The sequence below is a fragment of the Oryzias latipes genome, chromosome 20, assembly GCF_053564925.1.
Source record: "Oryzias latipes strain Hd-rR chromosome 20, Olatipes_Hd-rR_3.1".
Classification (NCBI taxonomy): domain Eukaryota; kingdom Metazoa; phylum Chordata; class Actinopteri; order Beloniformes; family Adrianichthyidae; genus Oryzias; species Oryzias latipes.
Window position 1 is genome coordinate 29180043 of NC_136256.1, and position 19845 is coordinate 29199887.

General features: G+C 42.6%; 1 protein-coding gene across 1 annotated transcript in view; it reads left to right on the top strand.

Annotated features, from left to right (window-relative positions):
• LOC101154816 (cadherin-12) overlaps positions 1–19845 on the top strand; it is a 117808-nt gene that overhangs the window by 61882 nt on the left and 36081 nt on the right. The window contains exons 3-6 of the mRNA XM_023950198.2: positions 925–1219; positions 9439–9558; positions 10978–11145; positions 13364–13551. Of these exons, the coding sequence (XP_023805966.1) occupies positions 925–1219; positions 9439–9558; positions 10978–11145; positions 13364–13551 (771 nt within the window). The remainder of the gene's footprint in view (positions 1–924; positions 1220–9438; positions 9559–10977; positions 11146–13363; positions 13552–19845) is intronic.

The following is a 19845-nucleotide window of genomic DNA, read 5'->3' on the forward strand; positions in this document are numbered from 1 at the left end:
CATCACTGATTGAAAAGGGCTCCAAAAATCCATGATGAGGTGTGGAATTACAGACAGCTCAAGTCAGACAATCTGTTGTGGTGAAGGAAAAAAAAGCTGCATATCCAAAACAGCCCCTTAGCCTTGTCAGCTGGGTATATTGGGTAGACTTTGGCTTCAGTGCTTGAAATATTTCTTCTTGTCTCCTAATATGAAACTGCTGTTCAGCAGCGCTGCTGGAAACATCATGCCATTGACTAGAGGGCCAAAATCCATAACCCGCTATGGTTATGATCACATTGCATTAGAGCCTGTAAATATTTAAAAAGATTTGAATATCGTAGCTGTTTTCTGCAACAAAGGCAACATAACTATTTCAACAAGGTTTGCGCCGACAGCCAAGAATGTGTTTGTCTTGTACAAATAGAGCTACTGTTCTGTGCTCGATCTATATTACCGAGGACTGATGTTATTCTTCTGTGCCAAGTCTTTTGGTCCCAAGCCTTTCAGTGAGGAGGAAGCAGGAACATTCTTATTGTGATAAACGGGTTTCTACGTCACCATTTTTCAGGCTGATCTTTTCCTCTTTTGAGTGGAATTCCCACTGAATTTCTCCATTTTACACAACATACCCGATCCGTGATCGAAATAGCAATAGTTTCACTGTGTTGAAGAGCTGTCAGAGCAGCGTAATTGCACCATCAGAATACATTATTTATGCCTTATTAATCCACAAAATGTTCCGATTGCAGAATCATTGTATTTTTCTCCTGATGTTGTGTTTTTCAGATCTTTGCAGAGCAATGACTTTACTTTTTGATGTGCAGTCAGCTCTTCTTCACTCTCTTTGTGAACTCTTCGACAGCTCCTTCTTAATGTTTTTAGAGAATCCATAAATGCTCCAATGTCTGCCCTCAACCTCCCTTTTTCTTCTTTTTCTTGCAGCTCCACACTGACCTCGATAAGGGGGACAGTTTGGTAAAGTACACCCTCTCAGGGGATGGTGCTGGCTCCATTTTCACGATTGACCAAACGACAGGGGACATCCATGCCTTAAGGAGTCTGGACAGGGAGGAGAAGCCTTACTACACCCTGCGTGCCCAGGCTGTGGACATTGACACCAACACCCCCCTGGAGCCCGAGTCTGAATTTGTAATCAAAGTTCAAGATATCAATGACAATGAGCCAAAGTTCTTGGAAGGACCGTACGTAGCCAGCGTTCCTGAGATGTCACCAGTCGGTAAGAACTGATCCACACTCCTGAGAACACTGTGCAGCAAAAACTTATTTCTCCTTTTGAACCAGGGATCACACTGAATTCCGTTTCAGCACAACCAGAGGGGTAGCAGTGTTCTCCCTAACAGATTTTGACATTTCCGAGCTCCGTTTTATTCATGGTGTGCCCGGCGTGCATTTCACAGCTTTGTCTCTACACGTTCCCCCCAGGGAGGACAGATCAAGGTAATTCACTGGGAGAATGGTTCCTCTTGATGTGAATAGCAATGAAACCCTCAAAACCTTAACTTTTGCAGTCTCCAGAGGATGGTTAGAAAGCAGAAAAACACAGCCAAGCCTCAGCCAAAGCAAAAGTTCAAGCATCTTGTTCACTGTAAGACAGAAGCTTTCAAGTTCATAGAAGCAAAAAAGAATTCCATGTGAGAGGAAGGAACGCAGATTAAAAACCTGAAACTGTACAGAACCAACCAATTTGATAGTTATTCAGGCCTTTAGGGTCTGGCTCAATAACGCTTTCATGAAGACACTTTCAACTATTGCTTGGTGTCTATAGAATTCACTCTTTTTCCAAAGAAATCAAGTATTAACATCTTGTCAAAGTCTGTTCCGGTTTTCACAGCCTTCATTAAGCTGCAACACTTGATGTTGAGAATAAATGAAACATGCAACAAAACGGATCCTCTGTAACAAAGGTTAAATAAGCATGCCTGTTCATCTTCTTTCCTCTTAAGTCTTCTCTGATCAGGCATGGTGGGGTTAAGTACCATAAAAGCAACTTGGTTAAGGTTTTAAAGGTTCATGATTTGGCTTATAATACACAGTTTTACCGCATTAACCCTGCACACTCCCAAAGGGTTGTGTGGTATAATGTGATTCCAGGGCATTCAGACATGTAATCAGCATGTGATAAATTAGGAGTGCGTTTGAGAGTGAGTAATTAAGACATGTTATGCCTCTTTTTTCATTTGGCTGATAGAAGCAGAAGAACAAAAGAGTCTTAAATCAAAACAGCAAAGGGTAACGTCGTTCTAACTTCATATTTCAGTGTGAAATTAGTTAATAAATTGCTCCAATTCCCTGCATATTTGTAAGTTTTAATGATAATGTATGCGTGTTGTGAATGGTATCAAAAGTGTGACGATATAACCAAGGGGAAGACTGTTTATCTTAAAGGATGCAAACGCAGAGGATAACTTTTGATAAATGCATCTGGAAAAATGAGAGAAGAGGGTGATACCAATTAATAAATGGACATACTGAGACTCCCACTGGATTTTATTAGTCCCATTCGGAGACAATATTAAAGAAGTACACAAGGCAAGGAAAGCAAAGGATGTATACTTTCCTAGTTTCAGTTACCTTTACTGTTAAAAATAAAGATGGATGAAAGTTCTGGTCACATGACCAAAGTATATTTTGAGAACTTCTTTAAATTCAGTTTGAGCGAGAACATGACATCATTTTGTTTTTAGAAAATCAAAATCAAAGTCAGCTTTATTGTCAAATATGCTGCATACACAAGACCTACGGCACAGATGAAATTACTTTCATCTCCCCCACAGTGCAAGCAGCTTATAAAATAATAACAAATAAAATAGATAACAGTAATAATAAGAAGAATGGAATATCAATTGTGGCAGAGCAGAACTTGTAAGGCTGAACACCTTTTAAAGGTCCTATATCATCCTTTTCTTGTAAGTAAACCATATCCATAGATAATTTAGTACCTTTGGCACACTAAAGAAATTTTTTTTAAACAAATATGAGTTATTTTTATAGCTCTATTTTCTACCAGGAAGTAAGACGACAGAATCTCTGAGGCTCCGCCTTTCGCTCATGACGTCATCCTAGAGCCGGCCTCGGCAGCTTGTCTGAGTTTCTCCAACGAAAATGAACAATGTTCAAACTTTTGCTAGTTGGATGTGAATATTGTGCAATGGAAGCATTTTTTTAGCTTCACTGAGAAAGTGGGCGTGTGTGTTAGCCTGGGGGCGGGGCTGGCAGTGCAGACTTTACCTAGAAGGGGCTGTTCCTCACTTTGTGATGTCACAATGCGAAGACCGGCTTGTTTTCGTGGATTGTGAGGGGGCAGTGCTCAGAGAGCCGGTTTTTAGAGGAATACTCAGAAAGACGTGAAGTACCACCACTTTGGGGTTGTTTATAGTGAGGAATGAACATTATAATACACTTAGTTTAGAAAGTTCATTTTGCATGGTATAACCCCTGTAAAAGACGACACCATTGTCGTTAGTATTTTAGGTAGTTGGGAGCCTAAACTCTTAGGCCAAATAGTACTAAACCAAACAAATAAATGAAATGATAGTAATAAAAACTAATTATCAAAAATGTACACCAAAATCCTGGAAATAAAGCATAACAGAAAATCACAAATGAAAGGGGAGAGCCCTTCACACCAACACAATAATATGTCATAAAGAAACAGAAATATAAAACTACCTTAAAGAAAATTACAAATTAAAGAACAATTTAAGCTGCAGAACTGCACCAACAAATTGGTGGATAAATAATCCAGAAACAACGATACAGAATAATAACAACATTCATTATAACGATGAAGGTGTTAAACTAGAAAGAATGACACACCTAGAGATTGCAAAACAGTAAACGTAGATGGTCTGAGGTAGATACTCTGTGAGTCTGACTAAAACTCATGAAAGATGCTGACACACTGGGAGCTGTGGTGGAATAACTCTGGGATGTAAGTATGTGGATTTCAAAAGTTTCACAGAGTTTCACTTTGCACCTTAGACATGTAGGGTTTGCACCTTAGACATGTAGGGTCCTTGGTAGGGGGGGTGCTTGGACATCACTGCTAGCAAGCAGCAGATGTCCTCCTGGCACCCTACCCGCCAATTTTAACCGCACCTTAGACATTTAGGGCCCCTTGGTGGGGAGGGTGAGGGGACGTCACTGTGAGTAATCAGGAGATGTCCCCTTAGTGCCCTACTCGCCAATTTTAACTGCACCCCCCTTAGTACACACACCCCTCCCCCTTCAATATATACATTCCAACATAAACACACACACACCCTTTCAAACACACATACACGCACACACATTTTGCAAGGAAGGTGGGACCTGGGTCCATCTGTCCCCTACCCCTTCCCTGGTGGGGGGTGCGGGCCCCTTGGCGATGGCGGCCGTGTCCCTTGGGTGCTGGCTCCCTGGGCCTGGCGGTGCTCTCCTTCGCATGGTGGGGGGGTTCATATTACACCTGAGCCGGGGGTGTTCGTGTCCCTGGGGGGTGGGTCCTGGTCCTTGCCCCTGAGCGCTGGGCCCCGCCAAACTTCCAACATGGCCGAGCCTGGTCGAGCCATATTTATAACACCCCTTGTGGGCCCTCTTTTTTCCCCGGGCTTCCCCCCTCCTGGGCGGGGGCGGCGGGCCCCTGCCTTGCTCCTCCCTGGACCAACCGTGGGCCGGGCGGATGGCTGCCTGGAGTGCGGAGCGGGTCTCCCTTGGGGGGTCCTGGCTCGTACCTGGGGTAGGGGCGGGGGGATGCCCGGAACTCCTGGGTGGTGGTGGGGTGCTCGTCTGGGGCTGTGGGCATCCTTCTCCGGGGGGGCTGCTCTCCTGGTTGGGCTGGGGCGGCGCTCTCTTTCCCTCCGTGCCTCCCTGCTCTCTGGCTCTGGGGGCCTTGCGGCGGTCCTGCTGGCCCTGGCCTGGGTGGCGGGCTTGGTCGCCCGGACGGCGGTTGTTCCCTGCCGGTTCCCGTGTGGCGTTGGGGGGATTTCGGCTGCCGCTGCTGCTGCGGTGGGGGTCTTGGGGTGGGGATGGCTGGGCACTCTCCCTCCTTCTTTCCACGTTCCACCATCCATTTTAGAAGAACATAAACACTCACCTGAGCACAGGTGTTAGCTCACCTTTGCACTAACAGTTTGCATGATTGAATGACTGAAAGATTTCACACTAGTTGGTTTTAAGGCATAAGTATGCGTGTGAACACTATCTGTTTTGTGTACATGTCGACAGGTGGAAATTTTTGCAGCTAGCAGGTGTGTTTATAACATTTGAGTGTGTGTGTGGATAGGCCCCGCCCTTTTTGAACTACATTTGAACCTTACCATAATGATTAACAACCAGTAAACTTGTTGCTTTATGCTGCTTCATGGTCTTACCCCCCTTCCCCTCCTATTATCACCCTCCTACCCCCCCCCTCTTTCTAACGTCCCTCTCTCTTCTTCCCTTCTTTCCTTTTCCGTCCGGTCCAACACCAAAGATTTTCAAACATGATTGAAATTAATAAAGTTTGGCCTCAATTACAAAAGGGGTTTATTCAGACATACCTTTGGTTTGTCTGAAGATTAATAACCCCTCTTGTTAAAGTAAAATATGTCCAACACAAGAGGCCCTCAGCTCTCATCTGTCTGCCTAGCTGTTGGACAGGACAAGTTAAAAAAAAAAAAAAAAAAAACAGTTTCACAGAGACAGTCAAAGAGTTTACTGCTCCGTCTTCTGAAGATGGCATCAGATGAAGAAGGATCTAGAGAAGAAGAGTTTGTCATCATCCTGGAAGAAGAATTCCACCTGATTTGTAATTCTTGAGGACGTTTTTGGATTTAACCCGGAGCGCTGTAATAGACGGGAACTGGGCTGGGATGCGGCTGAAGCCAGGTCGAGGACAGACAACGTAGACTTGACTTGAGCTTGGACACAGGCTGGAAGAAGCGGGAAAACCAACTGCTGAGCTGAAATGAAGACACCAGGTGTCAAACATGCCGGGGGAACCAGGTGAGGAAGGACTGAAGTTAATGGAGAAAACAGAGAAACTGGAAGACTAAAAAACTATATATTAGAACATAAAAAAAAAAAACGCCCCTCTCACCCTCCGCGGGTGGTTTCTCCTCCAAGCTCGGGTCTTCTACCAGAAGCCTGGGAGCTTGAGGGTCCTACAGTATCTTAGCTGTTCCTAGCACTGCGCTTTTCTGGACTGAGAGGTCTGAGGTCTTTCCAGGTATCTGTTGTAGCCACTCCTCCAGCTTGGGGGTTACTTCCCAGAGTGCTCCAATTACCACAGGCACCACTGTCACCTTCACTTTCCAGGCTTTCTCCAGTTCTTCTCTGAGTTCCTGGTATTTCTCCAGTTTCTCATGTTCCTTCTTCCTGATGTTCCCATCTCTTGGCACTGCCACATCCACCACAACGGCTTTCCTCTGTTCTTTATCCACCACTACAATGTCTGGTTGGTTCTCCATTACCATCCTATCAGTCTGGATCTGGATCAGGATCTTTGCCCTCTCATTCTCTACCACCTTCAGAGGTGTTTCCCATTTTGACCTTGGGGTTTCCAGTTCATATTCTGCACACATGTTCCTGTATATTATTCCAGCCACTTGATTGTGGCGCTCCATGTATGCTTTCCCTGCCAGCATCTTACACCCTGCAGTTATGTGATGGATTGTTTACATACATATATATATATATATATATATATATATATATATATATATATATATATATATGTATTAGATTTATCTGCACTTTTTCAGATGCTTAGAGCTTACAATGTGTCCATCATTCATTCATACTTGGTGATGGCAGAAGCCTGGCTGCCAGCTCTTCACCGGGACATTCATACACATTCACACACATTCACACACCAGTGGAGCCACACTGGAGGCAGTGAGGGTGAAGTGTCTTGCCCAAGAACACAACAACAGTTGGCTGGGGGTAGCGGGGATCGAACCGCCGACCCTTTGATAATTGGACGACCTGCTCAACCGCCCGAGTCACTGCCGCCCAAAACAATGACGATGGGTGACCTCAGCTGGGATGAAGATGGAATTGAAAGAGTTTAAAATCAGGCGGGAAAGTGTGTGAAATATGAAGGACTTGAACCTTTGTTAGCTGATCGGTGATTATTTTTTCTGTGTCTGATGAAGATGGTTTACACCTGAAAGAAGCTGCGTTCAAAGCAGACCCCACCCTCCCCACTGCGCTGGCAGGATTTTGAATGTGGGCTAGTCTGTCCATCAACAGCTGCCTCACTCCTGCAACCTTTGTTTGGGTTGAAATTTAAATGTTCAAATGAAGAGATGCTAAATAATAATTGGCAGTTGGAAGTTGAGCTGCAAAATCACTCCATAATCCCTTCTTGGTTGTGAAAAAGCTTATTCCTGACTACTGTAAAGAATTCAGAGGACTAATTAAGAGATTTGTAATTACTGCTAAATGAAATGTCTTCAGCTTAATCAGGTTGATGGTTTCACTGCCTGTCTACAAGTGTACATTTTGAGTTAATATGTTGTTCATGTCAGACTCCCATGTGGAAGAAGATTGCACCAACTCTTATCCCGTCTGCCTCACATTTAAACGTAAAGTATTGTGTTGCGTTTCGTCCCGGGTTAATCATTTCCCCTCAAACTAACTGCTGCATTATTTCACTGAATACTGTAATATCTGATCAAATTAGAGATTCTTTTTCAACTGCCGAGAAAATTGAAAGCATGCTTTCAATCAAGCTGGCACTCACTTTCCATTTCCATAAAAACACAAATAAATTGATTCAGCTTTTTTCTGACCTCATGCTTATATAAATGCTGTTTTCTGTTGAATGTGTAGGAGTCAGCGAAGCTTGAAGGCTTTGAAACTTTCCCTCCATGTGAGCTTATACTGCTTCTCTCTTGCATTAATACAAACAGTGTTTTGTGTTATCTAATCTATTGTATACACATTTGGCATTATGCAAGCCCTCTCTGGTATGTCAGGCATGAGTGAGGAAGGATTGAGACTCTAATCTGTCTCCGCCCAGTGTTTTAATTCCATTGTTAACACCCGCTCAGACAGCAAAGCTTCTTAATATACCAGTGACGTGCGGTGAGGTTAATGGCTGGTGAGGCACTGACGTCATCAGTCAGATTTACAAACATATGAACCATACTGAGTAACTTATTCACCATTTAATTGACAACAGTTAACGTGTTTTGTTTAAAATATCATTTCAACATGTTTTTTCATATACAAACTGCAGCATAGAAAAAAGCACAAACCTTATTATCATCTTACCTTTACTTGTAAATAAAGCCCATATGCCGCTCCTTCTGAAGAAAATGACTTGCCGCTTGCTATCACTTCTTCTATTATTTTTAGCGTCATAATCTCAGGGCTCATCGGCGCCCCCTAACTTGAGGCACGGGGACTTCTGGCCTCACCCAGTTGCTTTTTTGCCGGCGTTTAGCGTTCAGCACAAGAAACACGTCCCTCACAGTTATTTATAAAAACAAACACTGTACATCATATACGTCTGTTAAATTATGTAAACTCAGCTCATATAGTACAAGTGATTGAACCGACATACAGAGAGACAGCAGTACCGACTGACTGCATAGGTATTGCGCAATCCAAGGTGAGGCTCAGCGGGCTGGTGCCTCATCGCACGTCACTTCTTAGTATCTGAACGGCAAATGCGGAAATTCAGCGATTTTGAAAAGAAAAAACACCCAAAAATTATACATTTAAATGGAAAATGACTGCAAAGCACAAATTACTGAACTTAAATATAATAATAATTGAATTTATTTTTCTCTTTTCTTCCCATAATGACAGGTGAGGCACAGCCTCACCTGCCTCTCCTGACTGCACGTCACTGTAATATACAGTGAAGAAAGCTGTTTACAGGCAACTGGGACGGTGCTGTGGTGTAAAATGAAATGCTGTCCCTCTGGTCAGCGTCTCCTGACTTCCATAAGCTTCCCACACATTCTGCTTTTCTCAGGCCTCCAAATTTTCAATCCGCCCTGCAAAGACGTCTTCCTGAGGAAACCTCTGGAAAAACCGGAAGCATTTGATTCTTCGCTTAATCTAAACACGTTGAAATAAATGATATTTCTGAGTAAAATGTGTTTTTAGTGCCTGATTGTAAAGGGAGATGAGCCAAGTCTCCAATGAGTAATTATTCTGTCCCTGTTGCTGCAGCAGTTTGGAAGGCTGCCATGTTATTACTCTTCTGTGCTCCTTTATTATCTTAATGGTTGCATTGTTTAATAAATGGTTAAGAGAGTGTTTGTCTTTTTGCAAGTGTCAAATGGACAAAACTAGATTTTTAATGGAGAAAAAAGCTCTCCACATAATTCTTCCTGTTCTGCATAGCTGCAAGCTTTTTAGCCAGGGTTAGCCTCTGCATGTAGAAGAGGTCGCTGTGTAAGCAGATCGACTTCAACAAACGAGGAGACCGATAAACTCCCGTCTTCCAACTCCTGACAGGAACCTACGTGACGCAGGTGACAGCCACTGATGCAGATGACCCCACTTATGGAAACAGTGCCAGAGTGGTCTACAGCATCCTCCACGGCCAGCCGTACTTCTCTGTTGACCCCAAAACAGGTAAAAAAACTTTGCACTCAAAAGTTAAATTGTTGGGTATTGAGTTTGCTTTGATTACTAAACTCCATAATTACCTTAAATTTGATTTCTCACTGGCTTTTGTGGAAAGGCACCAATAAAAAAATGAGCTTTTAGGCTTTTGGTCTGCCACCTTTTAAATGAGACATTGGAGTAAAGCGAGCATACTGACATACCAGGATCTCATTTCATCCCTATAGGGCATCGAACAAATCAGCTGCCAAAGCAGGCTATGTTTTGAAATGACATGCCAGTTGGATTAAACAACACTGGTTTCTATCAAGCAGCTCAAATATGAAACATTTAACATTGTGAGTTTATATGAGGAAACAAAAAGATGACGATAAAGAAAGAAATATTATTGAATGTTGGGTTTCTGTACTTTAATTGGTTGCTCAATAATAACTGCAACAATTACATCTGTGGCTGTGTTATAATGAAATCTCAGCTTCTCTATTGACGCATTTTAAAAAAGTAGCTGAATTCAAATATGGGTATGAGTGTCCTATGGGGGTTGGGGGGGGGGGGGGGGGTACCAGGTTTAAATCTGGAATGACATCAGACGGCCAGTGTATGCAGATCATGTGCTGCCCTTGGCTTCTATTCTGGGGCGATTCAAAGCATATGAAAATAGGTTGATGGGAATCCCAGCAGCAGGTCGCGTGGAGTCTGTCGCTCTTCGTGCTACTCATCCCACAGCTCTGCAGAACACATACTGTGACTGCATTTCAAACTGAGGCTGCACACAAAAATCAAACTGTCAAAGCAAATGTTTGCCCTGCTGGGCCTGCTGCTAACTCCAAACACACACAAAAAGGAGAACAAGCCAGAGAGGTAAAGGCAAACAAGTGGAGTGGGAAAACAACAAGATTCATAAACCAGCTCACATGTCAAAGGCACGCTTGTCTTACTGAGAAAGACGACAGATGATTTCAGTTTCACAGCGTTCACGCAGATCAAATGGGACGTCCTTACCTTATTAAGGTGAAGAATGGAAACAGGGTGTGTACTCATCTGTGTTGTGTTCTCCTTTTTTGGCCTGCTAACCCACAACTCACCAAGCTACAAATGTGCAGCAGAAACCCTCTCTGATCTCTGGGTCTCTGATCTTCAAGTGAATCATTATTAGGGCTCACTCGTGCTCAGGACTGAATGTCAAGTGCTTCCAGTTTGTGCGATGACCTCCATTTCAGTTTTGGTCAGAGCCACTCCTGCAGCTTCTGCTTGGATCCAAATGTGTTGTGCATTTCCAGGTGTATTCAGACCTGAATGTATTTCTGGGAACCTTGTGTTTACCACTCTTTCCCTTTGTCTGTTTATCTCCCCATCACTGTCTTCCTCTGCCTCCTCTTTTTCTTTCCTCCATTATCTGTATCTCTCATCCATCTTGCTGAGCACCAGGGGTTATAAAGACAGCCTTGCCCAATATGGACAGAGAGGTGAAGGAAGAATACCAGGTACTAATCCAGGCCAAGGACATGGGAGGCCAGCTGGGAGGACTGGCCGGGACTACGATCGTGAACATCACCCTCAGCGATGTGAACGATAATCCACCTAGGTTTTCAAAAAGTGAGTGGGCTTTGTGGGAAATGAAAGCACCGGTGTAATATCTGTTAAACTTAAAAGTTTGGTGGAGATATAATGAGGCAGGAGACCTTACACTGGTTCCTGCATACTTCCATAATGTAATAAATAAGGTGCAATTACAGCAGCATAGGGGGTATTCATCATTTCTACTCTTTGTAATTGCTTTTCATTATTTGTCATTATGCGCTGCAGCAAGCGATGGCCTGTTTATTCAGTGTGATTGCATCTAAAGCTACAACTCCTGGTGAATAAACCCGGGTTGATGTTTTTTCACTCATGGGCGCCCTTCTATATTTAGATGAGATTTGAGAATGTTGGTGCAGCATCAAGGATTAAGTCAGTGTATTTAAACTCTGCATTTTGTTCAGTATCTCACATAAGCTGCTAAACCAGATTATTTCGATTGTACCGTTTAGCAGGTCATGTAAGAAGCCAGACTGAGAGGAAAAACATTATGCTGAAAATCATTGATCTGTGAAAGCTCCTCTCCATACTCAGAGTACAGCTGCGCAATAAACTGGCTGCAAAATCTATCTGAGGATGAACCAGTGAGTGTATATGACAGGAAAGCGAAAAACGCTGTTTTGTATTGATGCCGCCTCTCTGCGCGTTTTGAGGTGACACCAGCCGGTCTCCTCTGAATGTAAATACAGTCAGTCGGACGGTCAAGCTCCTCTGGCAGCGAGGAAAAGATGATATTTCCATAATGCTGTCACAGCACAGCGGTTTGGGCCAAGTATAGTGGCTTGTCGCTTCCCTTTTTGTCTTTTCCTTCCCATAAGGGCTTACAGGTTAACAAACGCGTGCTACTCATGTGTGCAAAGATTTCAGTTTATTAAACCGCTGCCTTGTTATTAAGGCTTAGTTATTTCAAAACTGTCAGCGCTGGAAAGGCTGCAATTGTCTCTAACAGCTCGCTGCTTTCAAAACATCTAAGTATCAGCTATTTGTTTGCCTCTAATAAAAAGCATCTTTCTCAGCTGTGGTTCAGTGATACAGGACGCAGTTCTCATCCTTTCTTCACAAGCTTTAAACCGCCGGCCTGTCATTGAAAGTTATTTCCTTCTTATTGAATCTGCGGCACTCAGACTCATCCAGAAGCTTTTTCCAGCCAACCCTCGGATCACCTGGGAGGCAAAAACTAAAGTTGACAGTAAAACAAAGGGATGTGAGACGGCATCGACCTGTAAGCCCCTCCCAGGGGGGGCACTCACTGAAGGAGAGGCGACATCTCCCACTCGTAATTAGCATCAGTTGATAACAAAAATAATAAATTATGTCATTCCAATTAAGGTACATTTTACACAATGTAAGTTTTCTGAATGCTTGAAGATAATTGAGCATATCTATGATGTTGGGAGCTATTTTCTTTTTATCAAAAGAGTTTTAATGTTTTGTAAAAACTTAAACCTGTTTAACCTGGCAGGGATGTTCGTGTAATTCTTCTTTAAAACCAATCTGTAGTTTTTTTTATCATTGAATTTGGAAGGTGGTGCATCAGATGGCTTTTGCAGTGTTTAATCATTCTAAAAAAACACAATTTACCCAATTAAATTTTAAGAATTACACAAATGAAGCCACTGACCAGTTTTTTTGTGTAAGTTCTGTTTGATCCAGGAGAAGGCATTCTGAACTAATGGAGTTTTTGAGCTTCTCACAGTTCAAAAACATGCAGGCCAGTTTGACTAGAGGTTTTCTATTTACCATGGGTGTAGGAGAGTCCATCTTGTTTATCTCTGACTCTGTGATGGACTCCAAAACTGCCGATCATCAAAGGCCCCACCAGCTCTGAAAAGGATGACGCTGGCGAGGAAAATGGATGGTTAGATGGATGAACGGCTCACTCCGCCTTCCAGGTGTAGGCACCAGATTTGTAATGCAATCGTGAAGTTGTAATTTCTCTGGCACAAACAGAGACTAATCTTTAAAAGCGATCGGAGAGAGTGAAGTGAGGCAAAGAAAAGATGAATTTCCTTCCACTCCAGGTGTAAGTGATAATCAGTCAGTCTTCTACTTTCTTGTTTGCTGATTTCTTCCTGAAGCTTCTGCTGTTGCAAAAAAAAACAATAGTCAGAGCCCAGGGTTGTTTGTGGTTATAAAGATGTGGTCCCCGGACTCAGAGATGCCTAGAGGCAGATACTGTGGGACTTTTTTTGGTTCCATTTGTCACCATTGTTCTCAACTCCGCCCCTTTTGACAGGTTTCTTTCACCTAAGAGTTCCAGAATCTTCCGCGGTGGGCTCTGCCATTGGCAGGATCAAAGCGCATGATCTGGACATCGGTAGAAATGCTGAAGTGGAGTATACGATCGTGCCAGGTGATGGTGGCACCGTGTTTGACATCACCACCAACGAACACAACCAAGAGGGCATCGTCATTCTCAAAAGGGTAAATACCAATGATTCTTAGAGGATAAGGTGAACGTGTCTGGAATAAAATAATGTAAAATTGGTCATTTTCACATGATAGTAAAATAAAACTACCCTACATCAATCCGAATAGTATTTTCCAATGTTGATCATGATCAATTTACTTCATTCTGAAACAGGTCATAATGGTATAAGTCGATTTGATTACCAACTCGCCACAAACAGATCCATCTGGTTGGATCGTGGGAATAGAAATCAATTAGGTAGATTAATCGTTACAGCCCTAATATGGACGAGTACATTATTCTCAGAAAGCCAATGATCTGCATTTAATTATGTTTAATCATGTTATCTTTGCAGCATAAACAGGAAAACTGAACATAGACCTCAGGTCAGACAGACGTTTTTGGTTTAATTGCTTTTTCATATTTAGGCGAGTAGATGTCACTACATTCTCTGTTGCCTGCAGCTTTTTCTCCCTTCCCCCATGTGTCCTTTGAGGACTTTTGTAAGAAGAAACATCAAGTCATCATCTGAACACTGCATTTGAACTTAAGTGGTTCTTTCATGTTTCAGCAGCTGCCGAAATCCTGTCCAAATCTTTTTGCCTCAGCAAAGAAACAGATTTCCAATGTAGCAAAGTTGGAGTTTGTCTGCTCTTGAGACTTTAAAAAGGGAAAGTTATCGCACCTGACAGGGGATGGGCGAGGTTGGATGTGACATAACAGACAGACAGCATCTTGCAGCTGCGTGTGCATATAATTACACAGTAATCCTCAGTGAGCTGGAGGAGGAGGGCGGGTTCGCATCAAGGTGTTGTCATTCCCAAAGCAACTGTACTTCTTCTCAATTTGCCATTTGCTTAGTTAGAGGGAAACTTAAAATCTACCAAGTAGCATTTCCATCATGAACTTTTTTGCACTATACTTGAGGTTACTCTGTAGTAGAGCTCAGAAGTGTTCTTCAGTGGATGAAAGTGCATCCATGGATAAAACAATAGAGAGAATTTATTTTCAGGAACGCGTGTCACTCTGCAAATCTGTGGCAGATGGGAGGGCAGAACCTGTGATCTCTCACTCATATTTGAGTCCTTGCTGTCTGTGCCATAAAATACAGCACAGAGCAATGGCATAACTCTCTCTGAGCGCCTGAGCTATAGAAAGCATTTACTTAGCATGTCAGGGCTCATTTACGACACCATATGTTCCTATGGATTAATACATCTGCTGCACGGTGACCCACAGCAAGAGGTCTAACAAAAAGATCTCATTCAATAGCAATGCCTTTTCCCACATAAAGCGTTTGTAGGACCGTGATGTCACTTAATAGAATGACAAGTGGCACAGAAGTGCTTGTGATATTAGAAAATGTATTACTCCCAGGATGAGCCCTCAGAGATCTATCATCTCATTCTCAAAAGGGACTCGCAACTGCCAGAGGTGAGGATAAAGGACATTACAGCCTCAGAGTACATTGAGAGCGAGGAATACAGTAGCTCAAAGTGGAATGAATATTATTTAAAATATAGCTATTCTTTAATGAGACTTGACAGGCAATCAATATTATTTTGTCTAAATGTTAACAAAAAATGTTTTTAAAAAATCCTTTCCCAAATCTTAATTTAAGAACGTCAGGATCTTTTGTCCTCAAGACTTTAAAAGAGAGAACCAACCACGGATGAATATTTCATTCTATTTTAAAAATACCGTAGTCTAAGTCTTCAAATAGTTCCATTAATAACCATAAGCGTATTGAGTGTGGATATGGCGGTTCCAGAGCACCAACTTTATACTTCACAGCACAGCCAGTCAGTGATTTCTTCCATCAGTCTTAATGTCAGCCTCTATAATGCGGTCACGGTCGTCAGGTTCATCAAATCCTCCCCATTAGAAGTATCTCTTCATTTGTGTACACGTCCCACTCTGCCATGACCCTCTACTGAAGAAAGGCACGGCTAAAAACACGGAAAGCCGTCCACTCCAAACACGCCAACAGTATTAATATCCTTCTCACCCTTAGACAGGGTTGTACAAATCACCATTTTAGTTCCTTCAGACTTTAAAAGCATCCAGCCTGATGGCAGTAGGTGGGTAATAAGCTCTCAAAAGCACCATGTAGGTAAAGAAAAAAAAGGTCTCTGCATACTTTTATTAAGGTTTCAGCTCTTGGAGAGTAACACCCACAACTATAATTAAGGAAAGGATCAACAGTAAAAGTCATTCTACAGCTAAAAAAATAGACTGATTTTAGCTGAAAGTTGCCACAAAAAATGAGGTAAAAACTGTTAATTAAGTGTAACGGGGCAGCCTTACAACACATATTGACATCACATACGACATGTGGTTCTTCTATAAAATGACCCGACCCCAGCAACTTTTGACCGTTCTGCATCCTGGGAATACCGGTGGCTGGATGTACTAGTAAGTACGGATGGTTGCTACAAAGCTATGCACATTTTTCTTGAAATGTATGGATTGGTGAAGGATCTCTAGCCTCAAAAAAATAACTATTTGCTCATGTTTGCACACGTATGTTATACATATTACACCACTGCTGGGATGGCGGGCAAATGTTTGCACCGTCCAGGCAAACTTATAGAAACACGTCAAGGCAAGTGTTTCCTCAAAGAGAATCTGCTAGGATGCCCTCAATAAATGTCTTATTTGTACAAATACACACAAATAAGAGCTTTCAATCTGTTATTCAGGTACAGTCTGATGTGCTCTCAGAGGCCGTCCCACACCGATATCTTCTCTGGATTTCTTTTTGGCAGGATGTTGCTGACTCCTGTGGTGGGTTTAAATGCCATTTGTTGTCAGTCCTATTGAGTTTCAAGAGGAAAAAAGAGGAAAAGGAATGCCATGTGTGCATAATGCAGAAGCCCCAAACAATCTCTGCGATGTGGAGGAGAAAAATGCAAATGTCAGATTTTTGTCAGTAATGCTTTAATGCACAGATGAGATGGTTTTCTGATGGTTTCGCCATTTGGATTTGAAGGTTTTTGTGGCTTTTGAGTTCCATCTTATTAATATCTTATCTGGAAAAATAAGTATCCAGAATATTTATCAAATAAATGTTAAGTCTTCAATAGGAAATCTTGCACTTTCAAAAATCCCAACTTTAATGTGAGCAAAGAGCACGATGAAGACTCAAAATGGTTTGAACCCTGTAGGTGCTCTGCAACAGAACACAAAACAATCCAAAAGATAAAAAGGAATCCAAGTTTTTTCACCTTCAGTCCTGAAAGTTTTTTTTTTCTTCTTCTATTAGCGACAGTCTTACTCTGCAGTGCTTCAGCTTTTTTATACATATGCCCCGTCTGGGAGATCAAAAAAGTTGGTTACTCATTAAAATCTCCCTTCTATTCCAACAAAATACTTTAAAGGAGTTATGACAGATCTGTTTTTGTCTCTGGCTTCAAATCAGGCATAAAGAATATATTTCAGTTGATTGCAGAAGAAGAAGAAGAAAGACAAGTACAGCCACTTCTCCTAGTTTTTTTTTTTTTTTTTTGCCTTTCAGGGGATTTCTGATGTAAGTGTCTCAAGTCTTCTTTGGGGTAAATGCAAATCCCCGTTTGTTTTTCTGATGTATCAGATGGAGGTATTCGTTAACCAGCACATTTTTAGAACATGCCCTGGCACCTGAGTACACAAAGGTGTGTGAGTTTTTTGATCTACCAAAATACGCAACTGAGCGAGTAACGGTAGGAGCTGCCCTGGTGTGCCGTGTGCACGAGCAAGCCTCACATGCCTCCCAATGTGAGGAGCTCGTGGCTCTATACATCACTGTTTAGGTGACCTTCTGGTTGGCGGTAATGAAATAACAGATAGAGGCTGTGTGCAATTCACATGTAAATGAAGACATCCATTTGTTTACATCATGTATACCCCTGACATCTCTTCTCCCATTGTTTCCCTCCTAATGTTTGATATGCTTCCATGACAACAATGGAGCATTGTGCTGCATTCCCTGCAGTGGAAGGCTCCTGCTCATTTTGGATAATTGGCCAAGCTCCCCCACAGTGTAATGCTCCAAACATGTGCTGCTGTCGGCGTGGGACTGTGGCATTAGCAGAGCACGGACACGGTGAGAGACAATGAGCGGCTCTCTGCAAAGGTGTGAGGAGAAGGTAGATAAAGATGAAGCCTCTGCGAGTTGTTTCCTGTGTTCCCAGAGCACTGACCCGCCCACAGACTTGTCTTGTGGTAGAATATCCCCGGAGAAAAGCTTGCAAATGTGCATAGACATTCCTTTCTGTGGCTCTCGCTCTTCTGTCACTGTCTTCTCCCCGCCTTGCACACACATGGAGACGAAAGCAAAAACACGGCAGGGCAGAGACGAAAGCCACATTGTGCACAGAGCACAGTTTGGCAGACCCCAAATTAGAGACTCAGGAAGGTTGGTCATGATAAGAGGATCAGACTGAGTAATGGGTTCAAAGGATGATCATCTGTTCCCCCGTCTGCTGAAACTGGGGAGAGGAAAAAAGAACACGGAGGCATTGAGTAGGTTTGCACATCCCATCTGCAAAACACAAGATTATGGGACACAATAGGTAAATCCACTGATGAATTCCCCGAGAAACCTGCAGACAAATGCTTGCATACATAGCAACACAGCGAACATGAGCAAGGACACAGCAGCATTAAAACTCTCCTCCATATGCATGGAGTGCTGCCCCCCACACGTCCACAGATTCTGCTGGAAAACCTTGGGCTGTTTTCTTCTTCAGTTTCAGTCCGATTAAACGGTTGTCCATCTGCATGTTTCATTTTGGCCTCCTGGGAGAGGAGGAGATGGTAGATACACATAATTGAAATGTGCCGTTCCGAGTCCTACAGGATGTGGCTTGTTTGACGACAGCTTGGGCGGTTCTGCGGTTCAGGGAATCCATTTTAATCCAACATTATATCCTCACTTCCCAAGCAGCCACTGAGCATGGAATACAATATGGTGCATCTCCAAATCCTTTGCCCCCAAAGTGTCAGAGGGATCCAAAAGAGAGTTGTAGGTGACTTATGAGTCACACATTTCTCACAGCTTTTACTTTGAAAGTGCTGAACAACTGATGACAAAGACAATAAGAGCATACTAATTGAGAGCATTCAGTGTCCTGCATTGCTTTGAGCTCACTCTGCCGAAAATGATGGTTCCTTTAGTTTTCTATGGTTGTTTAAGTGTCGTTGTGACCCTGCAGCTGAAGCTTGATCATTAGCTGCAGGATTTACTGTAATTCCTCCACTGCTGCTAACGGCCAGAGCAACACCCTGCACCGAACCACAGCCATCATAATCTGAACGGGAAGCATCATTTCTTCATCAAGGGTTTAATGCTTCATTGGCGTCATCCATTTAACGAGTTTGCTGCAGCGTTGAGAACAGACGTGTTGGATTGGAAAGCATTGTTTGGATTCTCTAACTCAGGCCTCTTTCGTCTTTGGATCAACTGCATTAGTTTGAATTATTGATAAACAAGAGAAGAGTAAGTTAGACAACACTAAGGATTGGGTTTCATTTCCTGTAAACATAAGTGCATTATCCATTGTGATGCCTGCGTTGTATTTCCTTGTGTGTTATCTGATTGTTAATGAAAGGAGAGAACCTCGTTTACAGACCACGTAGTTCATTTGTTGTAGAAATTCACCATTTTAACAGTAATGGGCAAAACATCCAGAAGATTCTTCAATAGATACATCAAATTCATGATTATTATCATTTTAATAATTTGTAAATTGGATTAGTAGATTAAGATATCCATCCATTTTCTGAACCCTTTTGGGGTCACAATGATGCTGGAGCCTATCCCGACTACTGATGGGGGGCGGTGGGGTCAGTGGTGGTTGTACATTGATTTACTCCCCCGGCGAGACCGCCCCCCCGGCAAAAATGAAAAATTCTGCATAATTTTCTTCAAACAACCTTTTCCTCGGTTTCAGAAGGGAGTAAGAGAAGAAAATGTTAAAGTTCCAAATGCTCGCACAACCTTGAGACAAACACAAAACATTCAAACAAACGAATGACAAAGTAACATTCAAAAAAACATTTCAAAACATAATTTTGGACAAATACAGAGAAATGAATCAGGGCATATACAAAAGGGCCAGGGAGGGGATGGGAGAGTGGAAGGATGTAATCTTAGCTGTTGTTGTCACTTTTATATTGTACTTGTGTTCAAGGATCAGATTACATAAGAATATTTTTTTCTGCTACTGTTCCAATAGTTCCCTGAAAGATGGTTAATGCTTTGTACATTTCTTTTTTTTCTTCTGGCATGAACAATAAACAACAATGTTACTACGGAGTTCCTGATT